Source organism: Osmerus eperlanus, chromosome 4, assembly GCF_963692335.1.
Source record: "Osmerus eperlanus chromosome 4, fOsmEpe2.1, whole genome shotgun sequence".
Taxonomy (NCBI): Eukaryota; Metazoa; Chordata; class Actinopteri; order Osmeriformes; family Osmeridae; genus Osmerus; species Osmerus eperlanus.
Genome location: NC_085021.1, coordinates 21,299,950 through 21,324,319, shown reverse-complemented (window position 1 = coordinate 21,324,319; position 24,370 = coordinate 21,299,950). Strand labels below are relative to the sequence as shown.

General features: G+C 42.7%; 1 protein-coding gene across 1 annotated transcript in view; it reads left to right on the top strand.

Moving 5' to 3' along the window:
* The first annotated feature begins 1,204 nt into the window (after nt 1-1,204).
* Nucleotides 1,205-24,370, top strand: part of cntn3a.1 (contactin 3a, tandem duplicate 1) — a 48,338-nt gene continuing 25,172 nt past the window's right edge. Inside the window, exons 1-7 of the mRNA XM_062460231.1 lie at nt 1,205-1,217; nt 6,018-6,193; nt 10,752-10,847; nt 17,934-18,137; nt 18,295-18,397; nt 18,720-18,904; nt 21,401-21,540. Coding sequence (XP_062316215.1) covers nt 18,300-18,397; nt 18,720-18,904; nt 21,401-21,540 — 423 coding nt within the window. The 5' untranslated portion in view covers nt 1,205-1,217; nt 6,018-6,193; nt 10,752-10,847; nt 17,934-18,137; nt 18,295-18,299. The remainder of the gene's footprint in view (nt 1,218-6,017; nt 6,194-10,751; nt 10,848-17,933; nt 18,138-18,294; nt 18,398-18,719; nt 18,905-21,400; nt 21,541-24,370) is intronic.

Here is a 24,370-nt window from a genome sequence, read left to right as displayed (position 1 = left end):
GCTGTGTATGTATCTAACCAACAGAGAAAGGAATGTCACCTTGGACATGCCTTTGTCATCTTGTATTAGATCTGTTGATGTTTCGCCTTTTTAAGAAATATCACAGTTACGGAAATGTCTTTTTCAAAAGTAGACATTAACGGGAGTACCTTTACTACTTGTACTTTTTTTTTATCAGGATTTTACCAACTGTGGTAAACCATTCGACACCTCATGTTTAATGCAAGGTTGTTGAGCTGCATTTGCAGTCATAGACTTGAGATACAGTCATTTGCTATATATCCTTTATATAGTCACTCACATAACAGTCAGGCAATCAACTGCATGAACTGCAGTCTGCAGTTGTTTTTTAGTCATCAAAGCATCAATCTCCTGCAAAGCAGGATGGGTAATGATCTGCTAATTTTGTATATGAGGATCTAGTAATAAAACGGTACGTGTGTGTGTGTGTGTTTTTAACATTCAAGCTTTTTTATTTGCTTTCTGTGTATCAAGGACTCAGCAAAGCATCCAGTATTTTCTTTCACTTAAAACCCCCCAAAGGACCTTTTTTCAACAGCAGAAATGAGTGTCAAACGAGTCTGTATTATTTCCAACTTGTTTTGACATTTTGTTCCAGCTTTTATATTGGGTAACATCCCATGGGTCTCTGGTGATAAGTTATATGAGCCTGATATTAGATATAAAAGTGCAGGGCCGTCAGTGCAATCTAAATAGCTATTTTCTTTGAAGTAGAGGGGTTGGGGGGATGAATTATTGCTTTAAGAAGTTACGTATATAACTCTCACTATGTACGACTAGTGTAAGGAATGCTTAATACGTTTTTTTTTATTTAAGTTGTCAAGTAAAAGTATTAACAGTGTTAAAAAAAAAATTGCACAGCCTTTGAGTTTGGCGGCTCTAATGAAGAATCTTGTCAAGGTCATGGTTCTGAGGTCCGGTGTGTGTGTTGTTTGTCTTCCACAGGGAATGGAGTCCTGTTGAGGCCTGTGTTCACCAAGCAGCCTGGCAGCGTAGTGTTTCCTCTCCACCCTGCCGAGAACAACAGGGAGGTGGTGTTCAGCTGTGAGGCCCAGGGACACCCTCAGCCCTTCTACAGGTAGCACCTCCCAGCATTACACCTGGAAGTACACATTCACACACACACACACACACACACACACACACACATACACATACACACACACCACACACTTAAGCCCTCAGCCCTTCTACAGGTTCTGTAACACCTCCAAACTTTACACCTGGGGCCCGTTCTCCGTACGTCGCTAACTCAGTTAGCTGGATTTGATTGTTGACGATTTGTCATTATCTTGGATTGTTCGGTTCTTCGAAGCTCATCCTGGACTTTCTGTCATAGCAACAGGTCCATAAACTTAAACCTGCTCGGGAGCAGGTTTATTTTATGTAAACACGATTAGATTGAGGCTTTACAAGCAGAGGTGATACAGGAAGTCTGTCACAGACATGTCTTGTCCGTTTTTACTACAGGAACCTGTTCCAGAAGGTGCAAGAATAATTAGCAGAATTTAACATGAAACCGAATAAATTGCTCATTGCGTGATAGATAGGCTCCTTAAGCACAGCGCGATATGCTAGCCTATACTTTTTGAGAGGATAGCCTATCGTTTTTTTGTGAGGGTGTCATTTACATAATACATTTGTTGAAACCACATCATATGACATTAAAGATGATACATGAAAATATGAAAGTATGAAAATAAAAAAAACATAGGCCTAGCTTACTGTAATAAGCGATAAAACGCATCACTCCTCTACATTTAATTTGGTCTGCTACTTTTTGCCAGCCCTCTTTCTTGGATTTTGCAGACTTTGAGGTGTTCCCTGGCGTTCTGATAAAATCTTCAAATTCGGAGTAACCTTCGAGCAAGCTGTTGCTCTGTTGGCTCTGTTGCGGAAAAAACAGGGCGCTCATTTTGGCCACAGTGAGCAGCCATAGACTTATGTGAGCAGCCAATAGCAGCGTTGCTGATCAAGGTTTCTACTATCGATACATACCCTCTTTTAGACCAACGTATAACTCAATCCAGCTATACTAATCATAAACAACAAGTGTGTTCGAAGAACCGAATTAGCCAGATCATAATAAGCAAGGTGATGTCATCTTGGATGTGTCATTTGATCTCGGATGTAATAAGCGACGTACGGAGAACGGGCCCCTGGAATCAAATACCCCCACACACACACACACACACACACAAGCCCTCAGTCCTTTTACAGTTAACACCTCCAAGCTTTACACTGGGAAGCAAATACCCCCCTCCCACAAACACCACAAACTCAGAAGTAGTGTCTGGGGAGATCAAATGTAACATGTGCAATAGATACATTTACATTACATTTTACATTTAGCATACGCTCTTATCCAGAGCGACTTACAGTAAGTACAGGGACATTCTCCCCGAGGCAAGTAGGGTGAAGTGCCTTGTCCAAGGACACAATGTCATTTTGCATAGCCGGGAATCGAATTAGGACTTAATTTCAGGATTGTCTTATCCATTGGTCTGCTGGACCGGCACGTTCGTATTGGCAAGGGATAGATAATTTATATAAAAAATAATACCAGTTCTATTTATTAGATCTACTGAATCTCTGTGCCATCCAATTGCAGGATCTTCAAAAAGGATGGCGGTTGAACAAAGAGGTTTCCATCAGACTGTTGTAGCTGCCAGCTTTCTCCAACAGTATCACCCATCTACTCTCTCTGCCGGCTTTCTCCAGCAGTATCACCCATCTACTCTCTCTGCCGGCTTTCTCCAACAGTATCACCCATCTACTCTCTCTGCCGGCTTTCTCCAACAGTATCACCCATCTACTCTCTCTGCCGGCTTTCTCCAACAGTATCACCCATCTACTCTCTCTGCCGGCTTTCTCCAACAGTATCACCCATCTACTCTCTCTGCCGGCTTTCTCCAACAGTATCACCCATCTACTCTCTCTGCCGGCTTTCTCCAACAGTATCACCCATCTACTCTCTCTGCCGGCTTTCTCCAGCAGTATCACCCATCTACTCTCTCTGCCGGCTTTCTCCAACAGTATCACCCATCTACTCTCTCCGCCAAACAATTCGTTCCAGACGACGCACCGAGACTCGTTTAGGGATTATCGTGGCTTGATTAGCTCAATAACAAAAATCACTTAATTGATCTGAAGGCAAACATTTCCTTAGACAATGTCACAGTTTCATTCTCGGCACGTTGCCCCCGCCAGCGCTTTTGCATATGTTGCCCTCGCTGCCTTGTCCTAAAAACGGATCAAAGCTCCGTGCATCAGAGGCTGAAGTGACGACAAATGAAAACAGATGACAAACGATGATTTGCTTTAAAGCACAACGTCCATACAAGCTATTAATTTACAATCTATCAAACAACAACATGGTCGTTTCTCTTCCCGTCTCTGTAATTAAATGCAAATTGCGAAACCAAGCATTTAATGTGTAGGCCTAAGAGGTTTGAAACAGCCCCACATAACGTTGTTAGGTTAATCTATTAATGTAAATTGAAGATCTTCAGAGTTACGCCTAATGTGCGCAAATTGAAACGCACGTTCAAAACAGTACTCCTTTGACTGAAAAGAATACTTCAATCAGGATTTATATTGGCTCTTTTGTGCATCTGTTTGGCATCCCACGCTGCATTTCAAAATGCTTCCAAGTTTTTACTTTAATTTACTTTAATGAGCCTTAATTTAACAGTATTTGTCTGATGCCATGTCTCAATTATTTGATTTTCTTGACAGTTAGCACCTCTATCTCACCTCCCTTGAATGCAACATTTTTTACGTTTTCGATATCTGATAGATATTTTGCGCTAGATGAAAAGGTGAGCAGTTGGCGAGGGAGCTTACGTGACTTATTTGCTCCTCAAGATGTTCGCTACTGAAATATTAGGCTTGTTCATATCGTAATTAACCCAGAAATTGTACTGTCTGCTTAATTAGTCTGAGCAATACCAATATAGAGACAAGGAACCGGGAACTGTGAGAAAAGGGATTATCTGATGTGGGTGTCAAGGTACTGTGCCGGTAGACTTGGCACAGTGTTGTTACTTAGCATCGAGTTGCCCTACTCATTACATTACAGAAATTGCACTGTGCGAAAGCTTAACCACCTTTCTACATTAAAGTAACCTGTCACTGCATTTGAAATTGGTTTTGAGAAAGGTTTTAGGGACCACAGAAGATCCCACCAGTCTGTAGAGCGTGTGGAAGGCAGTTCAGAGTAGGAGGCTCTATTTCAGGGCTGCCAAGGACAAATTAATTTATCTAAGACTACCCTCCCTCCTCTGACTTGTCACTGTGGCCTCTTTGATTCGTCTCGTCTGGAGATTTTGTATCTTTTCCAGCTGCAACACCCAATCACTGAATCAATCTTATCAGCCAATCTGCTGTTGAGCACCGCTCCACTGAATATGCTCCATTTTGCAGTGTAGTCTCTCGTTCTTTTTCTCCCTCTCTCTCTCTTTCTATCTCTCGCTCTCTCTCTCTCTTTGCTCTCTGTCACTGATTCTGTCTGTCTCTCGACCCAACAAAAATAGAAACTTCAGGCTTAGTTTGCTCAAGCAGTTGTGAAATTCCAATCAGCCCAACGGGACTAATACTCGATCTAATTGTGCCTTATCCCGCCCCTGAAAAGCCATTTCTCAAGAGCCGACTCTCACGAGAATGGCTTTTCTTGTTAGGCTTTGTTTGCTCCCCTCCCTACTTTCATTTTCTTTGTCTTTGTCTCACAGAACTCTTTGGAGATTGAAAGTGCCTTTTCCACAGTCACCGAAACCCAAAATATCTCAGGGTGTTCTTTTTTTTGTTGTGGGTTCTCAGGTGCTGCTAAGTTGACGACAAAATGGAAACGCTAGACAGTAAGCAATTAAAATCTGAAGCACTGAATTCTTTTCGCTGTAAAGTTCTGGCTCGAGCTTAAAAAGTTAGGTATCCTGTTAAGTCACAGTATAGTAGCGAAATGGGTGACATTCACAAGCATGAGCAATACTTCCAAACGATAACTATGCTGATAGTTGTTCATTTTATCATACCTAATTCCTATATGTCACCAAATGAAGTACATTCCTCAACCATTCCTTCAACATTCCATCCCTTCCTGGATTTATTCTCAAGAGATCGACCTTTCCAGTTTTTCTGTTTGATTGCAATACTTGGTACATGCTATTATACTCTGTGGGCTGTGTGTCTTGTGACCTAGTTCGACAAGACCTCCTGTTCTTCTGTCAGTGGGACATTTTAACTGGGTAAAGGGGTCCATGGTGAACCCAGAACCCCCACTTGCAATGATGATGATGATGATGAAGCAGCATCGTATGAAATGCAAACCATGGAGTGCCGTGGAATTGTTTCATTGTGGGGTTTTAATACATAAAAAATATAAATAAATTACAGTTTTTGTACGTATTGACTTTTGCCTCAAATAGGCACAGACGTGAAAAGAGATGAATGAATTATCATTGAGAATAAGTAATGTCTCTCACTGATCACCTCCCACTTCAATTAAAGTCAATGTCGTTGGCAGCAAAGCACACAAGGCTGTTATTTGTTTTAATTTCGTCTGAGTTAAAGGAAGGGTGGTGTGGTGTTTGGGTTTAGATTATGGGTTGATCATGATGAAAGCGTGTCATTATGCTCTTCGACGGTATGGATCACATGAATAATGAAGCAGAGCTGGGCAAACTGCAGTAGAACATGATATTTGGGACACACGTCACGATGTGTTGGCTTGCACTGACGCCTTTCCAGACATACATTTATGATAACATTCAACTTACAGAATATGGGGATTTGGGGGGAATTTAATGTAGAGAAGCTAAACTCAGATATCCCCTTCTGTATACGTGTTATCCAGCGCTGTTTTGCAAAGTGTTAACATAAATAAAAAATAAAAAAAACGACTACACTTGGTTTATCAGATTCTCTAGTTCCTGCTGTGGTTTGATTCGCCGTGTGTCGTGTTCTCCTGCCGCACTGAGCCGTGTCACTTCCTTTCACAGGTGGAAGCTGAACGACTCGTTCATCATCCCCAGACTCGGGTCACGCTACGCCCTCAGCGGGGGGAACCTGCGCATCAGCCACCTCAACAAAGACCAAGACGTGGGGATCTACCAGTGTCTCGCCTCCAATTCCTTTGGCACTGTCGTCAGCAGAGAAGCCAGTCTGCATATCGCTTGTGAGTTCTAAAAAAAATTAAATAATAAAACATATTTATTCTGTTAAAAAAAGTCAAATCCTCCATTGTAAGGCATTTGGGAGCTCCTCTTCCAAGTGGAAGTCTTTGCCGGACCAATGGAAAACACTGAAGGGCCGAGCGTCAACGAGGAAGTTAATTAACATGCATGCTGATGTCACGCCATGTGTTTATCCTTTAAACCGGTTTAAGCCTGTTGACTCTGTCTGGAGGTCCTACGAGTAGCTCACCATAGAGCCAGTGATGAAGACGGTGAGATTGCGAGAGGGGGGAGGGGGGGGGCCTTGACAGAGTCCTGTATACCTGATGCTTTACAGCCTTCATCCATCATGTATTATAAGACCAGAGTCATCGCCGCCTCTGATGGCAAGGTGAACTCTGGTCCTCTGTTTGTGACGGACAGCCCATCTAGAATGACAGCAGCTATATCGCCGAACAGATGGTGCATCCAGATTGAATTCTGACGTCTGTTTCCCTGCTCCAGCAGTCCCAAGGATGATCTTTGTCGGGGGAGAGCACCAGGGGCATTCATCTGGCCCACAGTTGGAGTGTTGGTGTGTGTCGTGCCTGGAGCAGTATATCATCTGTGTACAGGACACCATTCGGTCCTGAGTTGCCCCACCCCCACCCCACCCAACTCCGTACAAGGCAGTGCATCATATCCATGCGTGCTATCCTTTTTCATTTTTTTTTTTTTTTTTTTACAAGTTCGTCCCATACTGTTTGTCATTGTGATTGGTCTCATCCATCCATCCACCACCCCCCCGCTCCCCCTCCGCCTATCTTGACCTGTGGCTTTTGTTACCTGAGGGGGACCAGAGGGCTGATGTAGTGTGGTCCGTCTTATTTATTGCTCTTGGTTTAACTTAATTAACCATGCTGGGTGATGGAGTGCCCCCAGGTCAGAGGTATAATTCATCCAGGAGCTTCCCGAGATGAAGGGGGATTGTGTCATTTGTAAAAAGACTAGGAGCCTGGCGTGCACTTTAAAATAGTGTGGGGTTGGGTGGGTGTATCTTCACTGTGTGCAGCCGAAAGCTTTGAAATACCATGATAAGGTCATGCGAGTGCTATGTTGGTGCTGTGAAGATGGAGATAGTTCATTAAACTAACAAGAATGTTTCGATGTTGCGTGGCATGCAAATTATGTTACGATTAATTGCAAACATCAAGATTCATATTACAGCTTGTTGGCTCATCAGAATTCATACGGTTTGTTCATTATTATCTCATAACATCAAACTTGAAGGGATGGAAGGTGTAAGGGCATCATGAAATTGTAGATACATCTTTCCCCTGTTTGTAGCCAGAGGAATGGAATATGTTTTTTTGACCAACTAATAGGGGCTTAAGCGTCAGAACTCATATAGGTTGACAATCCCTCTGACAATACTGCGGGTTAAAAGTATAAAAGCTCTCTTCTTGGCTGTTGTGAGTGCTGGAATAATCTTGTTGGTTTGCAAGGGCCAGATTGAGTTCTCTAATCTCCTGGGGATTTTCATAATTGAAAGGCTCTCCCTGTTGTAAGATATAACATTACACCACAGATTGTAACCGCTGCTTTACAGGGATATTATTTTAATGCAAATCCTTGACAAAATGCAAGCCATGCAGCAGATGCAACGTTCAGCCCTGCACCACTTTGGTTTAGCTCTGTGTTTAATGAAGGGTGAAATAGCTGTATTTATGAAGGCAGCACAGGAGCTACGTCTCATGTATCTTGGGTGCTTAAGGTTTTACATTCCTACATTGCAGTTCTATAATTGTGTATAATTTGCATGCAATATTTGCCTGTGCCGTTCTGACATAACACCGTTATCTGTGTAATTACTTCACAAGCATGTGATTTTTATCTCTTATTTTTTAACGAGAAGATTCACTCTTCCTCCATCTAGTCTCCCTTTTTTTATTCAGCCATTTTGTTCAACCCCTTCATCATCAGGTGGAAATTCTTAGGTTCTTATTGAGTCGTGCTGCTTCTGAGTTAAGGACAAAAACTGATCTGAGGGGTTGTGCTCTGCTAAGACCTGGTCCCAGTTTTCAAAAGAAAAATATTTTCCTGAGGAGGCGTTTTTGAATGCTGCAGTGTATACTATAGTGCAGTGCTGGAGCAGAATTGTTGCTAGTTTAGAACTGAAGCTATACTGTTCTGATTATATTCTCTGTATATTAGTGTGTATAAAGTAGGAGTGAGCTGGTGGGTGATAGTTGGTTCTTTCTCTCTCTCTCTCTCTCTCTCTCTCTCTCTCTCTCTCTCTCTCTCTCTCTCTCTCTCTCTCTCTCTCTCTCTCTCTCTCTCTCTCTCTCTCCCTGTTTCTCCTTGTCTATCTGTGTATCTATCTCTGCATATCAGCCTCTCTCTCTTTTTCTTTCTCTCTCTCTCTCTCTCTCTCTCTCTCTCTCTCTCTCTCTCTCTCTTTCTCTCTCTCTCTCTCTCTCTGTTTCTCCCTGTCTATCTGTGTATCTATCTCTGCATATCAGCCTCTCTCTCTCTTTTTCTCTCTCTCTCTCTCTCTCTCTCTCTCTCTCTCTCTCTCTCTCTCTCTCTCTCTCTCTCTCTCTCTCTCTCTTCTGTCTCTCTCTCTACCGAGCAGAATGGAGTTTCAGAACCTAAACTGTGGTTTGTATTTCATGGATGTGAGAATGAAATCAGGACAGGCAACACCCTATAAACTCACCACTAACTCTGATGTGCCGGAACACCAATGGGTGTCATTCTCACAACAACCACAATCTCTCCATGTTCTCCGTTTTCAACTTCCCCTCTCATTCATTGAAATGGGTCACATTGGGGTAGCTAGCCCAAAAATGCTAATTTACATCCAATTTCATGGATCTCAAAGCACTCAAAATAGCTTGGACCCTGCAATGTAGGCTAACAGACCAGGGAGGGGGATATTCGTGATAGGCCTGATAAAACGATCCGTGGGTTGCATAGCAGCCTGGCCTGTCAGGCATTGCTGGTTTTGGTGTGCCTAGTTTATTTATGCTTCACGATACACTATGAGAATATTGATCGTTTGGCTCTTTCACCTCAGTGGTTCTCATTCATTATTCAGATTGGATCATTTTGATCATTTTAAGCACTGCACAGTATATATTGTATTCATTTTTTGAAAGGTTTTGTGTGTGATGGGAGTTTTCTTTCGTGGAAAATTGTACTTTATATATAAAGTTATTAATTGGACCGATAGCACACCTTTTTTATTATATGCAAATATTGGATCTGAGGTAAGCAACGCCCAGCTTTGTAATTGACTTATCCCATTGCCTTAAAGACACTCATTACCTCACCTCACCATGTTCTTGATAAATTACAGAGCTATGCAATTTCCAATTTAAACCTGTTCTTCCAGCCGAACTAATCACACATATAATGTTAGAGATGAATTAGCAGTGCTTCACCATAGTAGTCATAGTAGAGGCCCCTCAAGACTTGCCCAGTTCTGGATACAACCTTTTTTGGAAGACCATAAAGGGCCTAATGATTCCCCAGAATCATAGAGTTATCTCCAGCGTATAATGTGCTGAATGAAGAAGAGTCTTTCTCATTTATATTTCGTGTACCACAGAATAGCAGAGTTTTACTGCCCACTGAAGGGCCTAGAAATCTTATTTTCGTCATGCAGAAGCACAGACGTCTGCTTTGTATAAAGAAAGGCTTTATGTTCAAGATTCAAGTTTGTTTACAGTTTGCAAGAGCAGCACGTACAAGGACATTGACATTCTTGGACATGCTCCACTCCAAAAATTCCTAGCAGTCTAACTTCAGTCCTATGTAGGTGTTTCCAAATCATAATTTTTGAATGAGTTGGACCTGTGTTGCGATTGCAGTAGTCAAGCTCTCACTGTTTGGATCCTCACTTTTATTTTGTTGTTTCTTCGACAGGAGCTTCTTGGAAATCCAAGAGCTTTGACAGCAGCACAAATACATATGTTGTGTTTTCTCTCTCACTCTCCCTGCAGGTTGTCGTCAAGGAACCAGTTTCATACAAACAACGTTTCAATCTCAGTCATTTAATTGTTACTTGACTGTGTGCAATGGATGAAACACAGAAAGGGATAACAATGGCATAGTTCCAATTAAAACCACTCATGTGAAACTTATACTTGAGGAATTACTTTCTACTCGCCAGAGGTGGTTAACATTGTATGCTGCTGTGTGTGGAAAGAGACTGATTACATGATGAAGTTGCGTGGTGAAATGCTTAATTGTATTGCAGTTTAACTTAATAGAGAAGAAAAATCAATAGATCAGAGTTTGAGATTAAATTATTCGGTTTAATGTAATTATTCAGGTGTTTGCTTCCCTCACAATTGGGAAACTCGAGTCAAAAGACACAACTTATATCAGTGATTACTACATTGTAGACAATTCATGCGCCATGTGTGACAACTGCACGGCAAAACCTGTGGAAGCTGCTGGTAATTCGATGTTTTGGGGTGGGAAAATGGCAAAGGTTATATATTGTAATTGCAACATGAAAAGAAAGTGCAGTCTCAGTTTCATAATTTTTCTCTGTGTGTGTTCTGAAAACAGACTTGGAGAACTTCAAGACCCAGAAACGGAGTCCTGTGAGGGTTCGTGAAGGTCAAGGTGTGGTCTTGCTGTGTGGACCCCCTCAGTATTCTGGAGGTAAGACCACCAACATTCAAAGTGTGACCTTTACCCTTTGTCATTGCAATCAGTCATGTTGTATGTTCTTAAATCCTCAAATGATTGCCCTGTAACATTTTTTATGCAAAACGCATTTTAGCAACTATGGTCTCAATATTTTATGCACATTAACTTACCAGTTATACATGTGTCTTCTGGTTATAAACACTTTTAAAGGTATATATTTTGACTTTGATAATCTTTCTCGCTCTTATAAGAGTAGATCTATCTATCAATATGGATACAGAGATTTTCAAAACTGGTCAGACATCATCTTTTACCAAGAAGCTCAAATACTTTTCTTATTCTTTCGGTCAGTGGAGAAGTCTCTCTGTGGGAAGCCTCAGCTGTCAGTCTGGTCTCAAAGCATTTACATTTACATTACATTTTACATTTAGTCATTTAGCAGACGCTCTTATCCAGAGCGACTTACAGTAAGTACAGGGACATTCCCCCCGAGGCAAGTAGGGTGAAGTGCCTTGCCCAAGGACACAACGTCATTTGTCACGGTCGGGAATCGAACTGGCAACCTTCAGATTACTAGCCCGATTCCCTCACCGCTCAACCATCTGACTCTCTGCAGAGTCAAGTGAAGGCCTGGGCACACAGACTGGATGGTTTTTATCTAACTCTGACTTTGCGGCGTCGTTAATGGAACTCCTTTCTCGAGATGGCCTTTCAGTCATTCAAGCAAACGGGGTAAATATAATTATCTCCGAACCTTTTTTATTTTATTTTTTACCTTAATTTCAATGGGTTTCTGCTGTGCCTTATCAAATGCAAATCAGACACCAGATTGTGAGTCTGGGTGCTTATATATATATTTTAAACTGTGGGGGGGCGCAATTATGTGCTGACAAGTTTGATGTTTTAATCATGTGCTTCATGCAGTGGTTCAGGTTTTCCTAGGAAGTAGTTCGTCTTCAATTGATGACAACAAATTTGACTTGTAATCACAGAACACTTCACTTAAGTTGGAAAGTGGCGAAAAATAGTTTTTATGTCACTTGGTGGTGCTTTTAGATAGGATATAAGTGTATAGTAAAGGTAATGTCGACCTTTTAGTGCAATATTATATAAATTACTTAGAAATTAGTTAGGTTTGGTTTTGTGAACTGATTTATGGCACAATTCTAAACAAATAATTGACTTCTGTATGCTATATGTCCAAGTTGTTGGAGTATGTGGTTATTCTTCATGTGGGAAATTACTGTGTCTAAGACTTAGGGGCACAGAGTCCCTTGATGATGACAATGAGTTGTGGGCAAACATTGGGATCTCTCCAAAGACTTGCGGAAAAAAACATATTTCAGTTTCCTCCATTGGTTGTGATAGCTTTTTTTTTGGTTATTTTACACTTTTTATGATTTCATTGAAATTACATTTATGATATATATTGGCTGTCACTGTTTAAAAACAACTGCATTACCTTAGAAACCTCATTACCATACCAATCGTGTTTGCCAGGAAGCTAAAAAGGAGTTGTTTTGAGATGCTAGTCAGGTACTGTATCATACGGTGGTGCATGACACACTCCTTATAATGGTCACAGCAGTTAGAGCTTAATACAATGTGTCATCAGCTGTACAGTAGAAGAGGGTTTGCCTTCAGGTCCAGAAGTCGTAGGTTCAAATCCCCCTCTGTACTTTGCTTTGGACAAAAGCATCTGGTAAAGATGCTATCTGTGTAGATGTTAACTATTTCTAACATGACTTCTACTGTAGCAATTAAGGTCACCACTTGCTAAATAAAACATGTTAATAAGAATAGCATTCTGTGCACATTAATTAGCATGTTTAAAGTGTCTGAACCGCATTACTATAATAGACGTCTGGGGTACAGAGAGGGAGATCTCCTGTTCTGTCTGTGCTTCGCTTTGTAAATGGATACAACAGCAGAAACCATGGCCTTTTTAACATTCTGCACTCCTCCAAATGTGTCAGCTGTAAACTTTTTGAGGTTTCACCTCATGTAATCGCACGGATCGGATTAACATAGACCGGTATTGTTATCCTCCCACTTGTGGTTCTCTTTCCATTCTGCTTTTGTTCTTGCATGTGAGATTAGATGTCTCGTTGCAAACTTTGAATTGACAGATGGTCAAAACAGCGGGGCGCCTTTTTACTCTTTGTCTTCACGCGCAGCTTGGCTCGCAGCGCGATGGTGAGGGGTGAGGATGGATGGCACATCCTTTCAAATCCTGAATAAAAAATTTAAACTTCTTTCTTTTTAAACTCGATTTTGTAACGTCTAGGAGATTCCCTTGGCTTTTTGTTGTTCTCGCTTTGTTCGTGCCTGCCGACTGCATTGCGGTGGTGACTGCGTTGCATATTTGACAATTTCTCACTTCAAAGACGTTTTTGTTTGGATGCTTGGAACAGAGGAATTTTAGATTACATTATTGTAAACCCAGTACTGTATTTTTAGGTGTTTGTTTATCAGATATCCTTTGATATGTACATCATTGTAATCATTCTTGTTGATATACTTCCGGTATGACAGGATGTCTTCGTCCTTGTGCCTTCCAACACTGAGATGTTTCACTGTACCGGCTCACCTGTTCCTTGGCAGAGTCAAACATTCTGTGCAATCTGGCAAGGCTGCTTAATTTGGCGAAGCTTTGAACTGGCCTTGAGATTCTCTGTTCACAAGTGTTTTTCACATGAAGGCTTCTTCTTCAGATGCAACTGGAGGTTGTTTTGGCCACGAATGGCTGTAGAATACAGTAAAGCTTTCATTTATTCAAATTGCCCATTTAGCCTTTCATGTTGTGATGGATTGTAACAGTCCCCTCGAGACTGAAAGCGGAGCAGAAATGATCAATTTTCTTGTTTGGTTTTTCCTCCTGTCAGAGTAGATTACGCCTATTGATGGAGATGTTGAGAATGCTGATGTGTGCTTTAGGATGAATCATCTTCCATTTTCCACCATCACTGCAGAAAGTCTCGTCTTGTCACAGCTGCCATGACAATAATGCATGCCGTTCCTGTTCAGCGTTATTCACACACTTTCACCCGAAAAAATCCCCCAGTAGACACATCATCATTAACATCCTGTATGTTCCTGTATCCTTGTAGGACCCAGTCTTGCTGTGTTTCCTGTGGTTCTGATCTACAACATTTTGATTATGGCACTTTGAGTCAAGAAAAGGGTGTTATAAAGTTTATTATTACCATTATTATTATTATTATTATTATTATCCTTTCTTTGACAGTGTTAAAGTTTGTTGCACAAAATTCCTGGGACTTCAGACTTCCATATCCACGTAGCCATAGTTACGTGATAAATAAAGAACTTTATTTTGAAAGAACCTCTCCCACTCCCTAAACCATTTAACTGTCATTTAAGAGTCTGAGTTGGATTATGTACAGTAAATTACTGAAAATACTGCATTGGCGAGTTTGATTACATCTCTTCATCTCTACACCCAGAACGCCAGATACTGTACTTAGCTCCACCAACTTTGACTCGCATCCCAACCCCAACTGAGAAAGACAGAATAGACTCGTCCGTGAACCAGCAACCGCTGCCGTCGGTTTCCGGTAACAAGGACAGAGACACTCTGATTGGTCAGTGAGGTGCGGAGTGCACGGAGGTAACTTCAGAGTGATTTATTCCCTAATTACCCAGGACACGCACCCCTCCCTCTCTCTCTTGAAGTGGGAACGGGCAAGCAAAGAAAAGTAGTAGTAAGGATTCAGCAACTTCCCAGTCTGGAACAGAGAGAGGAGAAAGGAGTCCAAGAACTCATGTCGTCTTCACGTCTCATTCCCATGAATGGAGAAATCAAATATTGCACTTGTAAGAAGAATGCAATGCAATCACGGGCGGTTTTAAAAGGTTTCAGTATACGTGAAACCTTTTGAAAAATGTTCCAAAACGGCAAAGCTGTCCACCCCAAACTTTTTACTAAAAACTAAGAAAAATATTCCAGCGGCATCCTCAGTTATTGTAAAAACCTGTCCCACCCACATTTGAAAACAAACCTATGCCCCTGAAAGCAACTGTACATACGACAGCACCATGATCAGCATGGACGGCGTGATCAGCGCCACAGTGTCGGGAATCCAAATGTGCCTCGTCACCCTTTGAAAGCTTGACTCATGTATTATTCAACACGCCATTATTTCATGTTAATGATGCCGTTGGAGAGAAGAGGCTCAAGAATGCTGCAGGACGTGAACTTTGTTAACGCTGTGGCCAAAATGATAAAGGCCAGTTCAGTCAAGACACTCACGTGATTGATTTCACCATTTATTCATACACATGACAAATGGTTTAACATTGGCGGAATGGATGTACATGGGGAAGCGCTCCCTGCCTTCACTGCAGCATGCATGACATGAGGCAGGGAGCAACAAGTTAAATCCCCCACGGGGAGAACAGACAGACCACATGGGGGAGAAGGGGATGGTGGTGGGTGGCAGCAGCGCAGAACACAAGGGTAATCGAGGACGCGTGTGCGTGCGACTTTATAGCGCCTCCTATCAAGCTAAGCCTATGGGCTGAGAACACGGCGATGGGTGATATGGCGCGCGCTGCCCGAGTTCCATGCCTGAACTAGCTCCGCCCATTCCAGAGAAGTCAGTCTTGTCTGCTTTCCTAAAGCCCGGATTAGGAACCAGTCTCTCTCTCTCTGTATCTCTCTCTCCTTACTCTTTTTGTCTGTTTTTTTATATATGTTTGTTTCTCTTGTCTGTCTGGCTGCATGTCTGTCTCTGTTTCTCATGTCTCTCTCTCTCTCTCTGCCTGTCTGTCTGCCTGTCTCTCTGTCTGTCTGCCTGTTTGTCTGTCAACCAGCTCTGTGTCCTTCTGTAGTTTCTGAGTGGCTCCATGTTCAGAGTCAGACCTAATGCACTCGACCTCCTTTCACTAATGGAAGCAGACCTTTCAGGCTTCCTGAAGGCAGAAATCTCTTCTCTCTCACACACAAGCCCAGAACAGAGGATGTAGGTGTGTAGTATGAATAGGCAGTTTTGTTACCAGTAGATTACCTAACCTATGTTATTTACTGACCCTTTTTGTATGTGATGTTGAGGGTTTTTTCATATTTGTATGTTTGTATTGTATTATTTCAAAAAGCTAACTTCACTTTTGAATTCAGTGCTGAAATGACATGGTTTTACTCAAGGGAAATACATAATATCAATACAGTTTTCTGTCATGTTCAATTTATTCAGTCCACCATAAATCATCAAAAGAAAATGGATTTTGCCCTCCATATAAACCATTAATCAGAACCACGAATGAATATCTGTCCCTCTCTGTCATTCATTACGGCATTATTGCACTGTTGTCCATCTACCAAAGCTCTCAAGTGTCTTGGCAGAGATAATGTATCTACTTCCAACTTCCTCTTTCCTATCATTAAACTTTAACCGGCCCAATTAGTAACCTTTCAGTTCCTGCTGTACCACTTTGTACTGCCCTGCACCTTTGGAAAATATTGTAAAAAAAACAACCATTAAAAATGCATCGTTTTGTCAGGATGAGGGGGAATGTTTTATTAATGGCAGAGGAATATCTTACAGCTGTCTCTCTTAGTGAATGTATCATGCTAATAAAGATGTTGCAACACACAGATGCTAAGCAAGGCTATGCCCATTGGGGATGTGAAAACAGCCCAAGTCATTTACATACTGTATATCCTGTCATCCAGTCTTTTAAAATCTGTTTAACTCTGTGATGCGTACAAAGGCTTGTACCTAGAGCTTGGATGACTATGCACTAACTTAATCTAGCATCGTATTGGACAGTGTAATTGCCATCAACTCGTTAAGTAAAATAATATATGTGGTTGTGAAGTCATTCAGTAGCAGCACTAATGCACGTTGTTTTGTGGTTAGCTGATTGGCAGGTGCTGTAGCTTAGTACTGAAGAACTCTGGCTCAGGGCTTGTGCGGAGCAATGCTCAATTCATCTTTCAATTATTCCCAATACAATAATGCAGAGTCATCGTTTACACCCAAGTTTTGATCAACAGCAAAGATTGCTTTTGGGACAGGGATGCAACTCGGTCCAGAGCAATTTATCCCAGTGTCAATATGTCAAAACACCATCATTCCTTTTTATAATGTTCTGGTTGGGTATAGCACAAAAAAAAGGAAAGTCTTCTCCATGTTCACACAGTGTCAGAGAATCTCTGCCATTTTCGTTAAGCTGTAGTACTTATAAATGATAAATGCTATGTCCAACCGTGAAGGCTTCATCTTAAACCAGAGAAGATCTGCTTTTGTGAGCCTCACATATGGTGAGTCATAACAACAAAAATGTTAGATAATTTACAGTTTGGTCTCCTCTCTGCCTACCACAGAGGGATGTTGTTGGAAAAATTGAAGATGTAACACATTTATCCTGTATAAGAATGATTCTGTGTTCAGTATTCCTTGGGTGCAAAGAGAGGCCTACCCCCAAATCTGAACTCTGGGTAAACATACAGGACCCTTATCTTGGGGCTGAGGACTTAGAAGAAGTCGGTTGGTTTGGTTGTTTTAAGGAGATACTTTGTGACAAAGACTATAGGTGGAGACGCAAAGTCTGGTGACCATTTGTTGACACCTATGTGAAGGAGTTTACGACCCCAGGACCGGAGATCCTGTTGTTGTGTTTCAATCAGGGTTGATGTCGTAAACACGCACACACGTAAACACGCACGCACACACACGCGCCAGGTCTATGCAAGGAGCCAATGAAGAAGAGCCATGGGACATTTGCATGCCTTTGTCTTAACCAATGACTGTAAAGAGCGGGGCTGCTTAAATAGCTAGCTAGCGCAACATGCTAGCAGACAAACTTTGTAGCACAATGGCGTGTGATGTTTTTGTCTCCTTGTGGGCCGGCCGCAAGCAATAAAGCTTTCTTAAACTTGTTCACCGATAGATTAATATTTCCCACAGATGTGTTCCTGACAGGGGCAGATCAGTAGTAGATCATATTTGTCATTCCTCTGCACCTCACAATATGTTACAGCGTGGTCCACAACACACTTGGCGCTCTGGAAACATAACCGAAATAAAAATTCAACTTTTCTAGCTCACGTTCACGTGACTTTCCTTCCTTCCGCAGAGCTCACGTTCACGTGGATCTTCAACGAGTACCCGTCATTCGTGACTCAGGACACCCGGCGCTTCGTCTCCCAGAAGACGGGCAACTTGTACATCGCCAAGGTGGAGCCCTCGGACGTGGGCAACTACACCTGCGTGGTGACCAACACGGTCACCAAGAGTAGCGTTCAAGGACCCCCCGCCCCCTTGGTGCTCCGCGTTGATGGTGGGCTCCTTACTCTTTTGTATTCAACCTTTTTTTTAAATAAATGAGGATTTTTATAAAACCATCATCAAACTGTAATCCTATGAAAAATGTTGGATTTTGAATGCGTGCATTTGTTTCGTCTGTAAGGATTAACACTTTGTTTACACTGTTCAAGGCATCATGGGTGAATATGAGCCAAAGATTGAGGTTCAGTTTCCAGAGATCGTGCCAGTGGCGAAGAGCTCTACGGTGAAGCTTGAGTGTTTTGCTCTGGGAAAGTAAGTACACGGGGACAGACAGGGCATCTGTACTTGTACGTCGCTTCGAGAAAAGCGTCTGCTAGATTAATAGAATCCAAAATATATTTTTCGTCAAATGAAAAAGGCAGTATTTTTACTGCTATCATACACAATTAGCAAGACTACTTTTGCTTCTTTGCATCATTTTCCAGACAGAATTGTAAAGTTATAGCTTATAGTTTCCCCAAAAACTTTAAAGTTAGCTGGTAACTGTAAAGAGTCTATAAAGTTGTTGACAGACAGGCGGAGTAAATACATTCAGTTGTGTGTCTGATGTTGACTTTTATCTCTGTGTTGCCAGCCCTGTCCCTACCATCAGCTGGAGGAGGGTGGACGAGGTTCCTTTCGGCCGGAAGGTGGATGTGAACAAGGCCAGCGGCGTTCTGGAGATCCCGTACTTCCAGGCCGAAGATGCAGGACTGTATGAATGTGTGGCCGAAAATGCCAGAGGGAGGAACACCGTCAAAGGAAAGCTCTCGTTCTATGGTAGGCTGGTGGTTTTTGGGGGGGATTCGAGGCTGGGGTCTTATCTGAACAGGATACTATGAAACTGTGTCGCACTGGAACATTCCTGTTATCGAGGGACTATAAACAACAAAATACAATTTAGATAATTTATAGCACTGTTGTCTAATCGTTTTTGTCAAAAAGTCATATATCTGACAGAATTCCCATTTGTTGTAAACTTTTATCACTGGCCATATACAGTATACCTGCATCATAGAATGAAATGGCATTGTAAATTAAAGTATTATCAATAGTTCATTCTTGACAACCTCTTTATTGTGCCAGAGGCTAACCAGAAGCGTAGACCCCCACAGATTTATACCTGACTTCAGGGAAAAGGGATTCCGTCTCCCAACAACTCCAGTCATTGGCCATTTACTGAGGAAGCTTGGAAGGTCTCCACCAAAGCTTTAATGGGATTTCAAAGCCTAATTTGACTGTTAATGCGTTGATGATAGCCCACCAAGCCCCTGCTGGGATTTTTCGTTTTAAAATCATCGAAATCCATCTTTTTTTAAATGGTATTCCGTAGGAAGCACCTTTGATATGATAATATGCATTCTCTGTACCTGCAAGTCAGATGAAAGAAGCTTCCCCTCGCAGCTGTGGCACAAACACTTGACATTGGTCTCAAAGCCCGCTTTATTCAGCTTTAGTTGTATGGGAAGCGCTGTTTGTCCTTGTTAACTTTCAGTGCTGTCTTCTTTCAAAGCCACACAAACTGGCTCCTCGCCAGGTGATAAAAATCTGTAATCTCATTTTGAGCTCCCATGGACTGGTGTCTGTGAGACATCCATCAACTCTATAGCAGAATAAGAGAATCAATACAGGGATCTGGTGCTCCCAGTAAGGACCCACCGCTGGCTTCTGCTCCATATGGGGCGGTGTAGTGCTTTCAATTTCCTACTTAATAGCTCTTCCGAGTTCCACATAATTTATGAAATAAAACCATGTAGTGGTCAGATGCATTTGAATGGGCCTGCGCCGGATCAAATTGACTCCAAGAAGTTCTGCCGTCTTCCTTTCATTATCTAATCCTTGGTGGTCCCATTTGTAATAGCTTGGGTGGTTGTCATTTGGTATCTGTTTTTGTAAAGTAATGTATTTTCAATTTAGCATTGTCTAAAAGCTTCCTGGAGCATTCATCATAAGGTCGTAGGTTACTGTGCAGAAGAGGAAAAGAGACAGAGGTTGTTGGTTCGATCCCTATTCCTTAGAGAGGCGAAAATAACACTTCTTACAGGGCCTTAATGTTAATTGAATTAGGCAGAATTTGGCTTTGTCGTGAAACACTCTTCAGGCGATGCGTTCGGCGAGCCTGTTTCAGGAGATAACAAACAGAAAGTGAAAATAAGCAACATGAAACGCCCTCAAGACTTTTGGGCTTATTGCTTTCCAGCTTCTTACTGTCCTTGTTCCCCTTCCCCACGTTCCCCGAGTTTGTGAGAATATTATATAAATATGAGACAGAATTGTCCCCCAAAAATTATATTTATATCACCTTTTAATGAGTGGACACTATCTTTTGAGAACACCCATTAAACACACTTTAAGTCAGCTAAGTAAGGAGATTGTATCAATTGCATACAGTGGTGTATTGTTGATTGCACAGTCTGTACATAGTAAACTTAGCATTCTAATGTGTTTTGGTCCTTTTCCTTGTTTACCACAATGTTTTGACGGCGCAAACACATGCACACTCAATTACACACACAGGTATAGAAGCCCACAAGTGTACGGCATACACGCGCTCGCATACAAACACACGTTCAGGCTTCACAGAGCTTTTCCCGACCCTGGACTAGCCTACAGTATTTATGAGGAGGCTTCAGACTATGAATCCTCTGCTATTGTTGCAAGAGATAAGACTGCAGTCATTTATGTGACAAAGAAACCACTCTCGTGAATAAATACTGCACCACTTCAACACTGTGAAAAGATTCTGGATTTCCTCAAGTCGTAAACAAAACTGCTTTAAAGAAATGCATCAGTGAAATACATCTATGGTGTATACATTAGTAGTTACTAATTGTCGTGTTTGCGCTGGTTTTATTAACTAGTTATTGCTTAACACTAACAAAGACCTCCGTGTCTGAAAATCTGTTTCGAAAAACAAACAAACTAGCATCCAATACCCAACCTGTAGGCAACGTTGCAGCCCAGTAAATGGTTATGACAGAGGAACAATACAGTAGCTTTCCTGTTAAAGCCACCCCTCTTAACCTTGTATTGCTGTTATTTCTTTTCCCAGTGAGGTCAGCCTTGGGTTAATGAGAACTTGGTTGATTAATGGCACACTTGGTTGCTTCATTAACAAACTAATTGCCTGCATGGTTGATCCATCGATTCCCACACTAACTATGACCCAGTTGCAATTCCTACCCACCCCACAGCGCGATGTCTTCCTTCATTAGCGAGACGCAGGGCTCTGCAGTGTTGTCGCCCCTCCCGCTGACTGTGCTCTGCCCTCCACAGCGCCGCCTCACCTGATTGAGAAGCCCGAGGATGCCCAGAGGCCCATCGACGACACCCTGGTCTGGGAGTGCAAGGCCAGCGCCAAGCCTAAGTCCTCCTACCGCTGGCTGAAGAACGGAGAGTCTCTGGACCCCATGGAGGTAGGAGGACCGGAGGGCTTTTCCAGAGGTCGCTCGTTCATAGAGCTGCTTCGTAAATTGAAATGTAAATGTAGATTTATACATGAGGATGTTGTCAAGGGAAACTGGTTGTGAGTGTGGCTGCTTCAGGATAGCTACAGGATGTGCTGAAAAGGCTTTTGCCATAGATAAGAGCACATGTTTTAAACAATTTAACTGGCTGTGGTTATCCTATATTAGTTTTGTCCTGGAGTATAGTGGTGCCGTGCAGAACATTATGGCATAACCAGCTGCACAAGAGCTATTCTTGAATCACCAAACTAGAATCGTGTGTACTTTGAAAATTCTGACCATATTTTTTTGATTAAGTGGAAATCAAACAAACCAAATCACGTCACTTGTAGCCTCTCCATGTTTTGGAAACTGTTGTTTGTTTGTTGGGAACATACAAAAGTCATAGCAGGTGCTTTTATTTGGCAAAAAGAGAATAGGGGTAAAAACACAACCCCAGGAGGAACTGAAATTGGCATCAAATATCCCTGTTGCCATGTGGGTTTGTGTGAAAGGTGCCAAAATGATGCAATTTTCCTCTAGTCGTCAAACTCTGTAATCTGGTGTTCAATCTCCCCTATCTTCCTACCATTAGATCACTTTTCCCCCCATGGAAGGAAAGCAAGCTTATCATACTGAGTGGATCGCACATTCACGCTTAGTTTGTTATTGTGCTGGAGGGAGCGTGTTTTGGAGGTGAGAGGCTTTTAAGGCGTTTGTGGCCTCGGCGAACGAAGACTGTTGATGGTGTCTGAGCGTCGAGCGTGTTCGAGCGGATGTGTTAAACATACGAAAAACATTTCGTTTAAGCACAGGGCAGTTTCAGTGTGAGCTTCTGTAGTGCAGTAGAGGTTAATCACCAGATCCGTGTTATCAGCTAATTTGCTATTAGAGTTTTAAATTGCTTCTTTAGTACCAACGGCATTTGTTTGTCTGGAATGTTTGTTCTTTCGATTTGTTGATTCAAATCTGAATCTATATCTTCCATCTAGATTATGCCAGCCTGTCAGAAACATCACTACACCCGGTGTCCCTACACCTTGTTCAGCACGGATATTTTGAGTAACTTTGTATTCTAAATCTCTGTCAAGAGTAGGGCAAGGTAACAGGCTTCCTGTACACTTGGCCATATTAATAAGGGAGGGTGTTACCATTTTCCAAATGCCACCGTCAGTGGCGGCAACATTTAATCAATTTCCAAAACCCAAAGGTCAGAGATGTAGTGAGAGAGGAGAAGGAGAGTGAGGAGAAGGGTGCCATTTGTTATTCCTCATTACAAAGGATCTATCCACTCCTCTACTCTCTCTCTCTCTCTCTCTCTCTCTCTCTCTCTCTCTCTCTCTCTCTCTCTCTCTCTCTCTCTCTCTCTCTCTCTCTCTCTCTCTCCTCTCTCTCTCTGCCTCTTTCCTTCTTTCATTCTTTTTCGCTCTCTGTCATTCCCTCCCTTGCCCTTGCCCTCTACCTCTTCCTCTCTCTCTTTCTCTATCTCTCATTCCCTCCCTTCTCTCCTCTCTCCCTCTCTCTTTGTCTCTCTCCTCCTAGTTCCAGTATCACATCAGGGCAAATAAATGGCGTCGAGCAGAGCTGTCACTTCAAAATACAACCACTGTGAGACAAGGACCCACTCTCACTTACTCATTTTCCACTCCTATCAAGAAAACCCCCCTTCACAAAAAGCTGAAGCACATCGGTTTTTTCCCCCTCCCCGTTTTCACACCATGCCTCCGCAGTTAAAAAGGTTTCCACTGCGGGCGGTGCACCGTTCCGTCCGAGGGCCCTCCTATGGTTCTTAGAAACAGCCTGTGTGATCGTTAAATCGTCCGGGTGAAAACAGAAGCTGCCTGAACGGCCTTCTCTGGCACCACAGTGAAACAACACTGAAATCAGGAGGAGAATGACGCTTTATTAACGATGCGCAAGAAGCTGACGTATGGCTCCATTTGTCACCTGTGCCGGCAGCAACAGTCTGACCCAGTGTCTGGTCCTCTGACTTCACTCTAAATGGGCGCCGGGAGCTGAGTGACCCAGCGTCTCACCCCCCTGTCTCTGACAGGGCCGCTTTCCATTAGCTCTGGGGCCGTGCGTTGGGTCACTTAAAAACACCCTGCGGGAGAGACACACACACACCTCAGATGCAGAGGCACGTACACACACACACGGCTGTGTGCACTTCAAATACGCACACACACTCTCACTACTCCCTTTCTCTTTCTTTCACACACGCAACTCACACAATACACGCAACTCACACACACACACACACACACACAAACTCTCTCCTCAAAAAGTCCTGAGAGTTGCTTTGTGCCATCCTAAGTGCTGTGTGCGTAAGTGGAGCCCGTCCATCCTCCGGGCGGGAGCTCCAGTGCTGGGTCAGCCTCTCTGCTGTGTCAAGACCGGCTCAGTCAGAAGTCTGTTTGAAACGGCTCAGCAGGGTCACCCGCTGATGGTAAGGGACAGTCCTTGTCCTTTCAAGTGGCGGCGAAGTAATGCGTTCAGACAACAGACGGACGCGCCAAAGGCCCCTCTGGAACTGCTCTCTCCATGAGTAAAAAAAAAAAAATGAAAAAAAAAAGGGCTGGCCCTGCACTCAATGGAGGAGATCAAGGGCAAGCACAATGAGAGCTGCCCAGACTTAAACTGACACCACTATAAAGGGGAGTAGAAAGCAGTGACAATTCTCATAAAAGGTCAAAGGGAATGGAAGGGAGGGACGAAACGGCATCCACTTTGGGTTGGAGAGAACCGGGGGAGTGTGTGAGTGTGTGTGAGTGTGTGTCGTGTTCACAGCGAATCACGC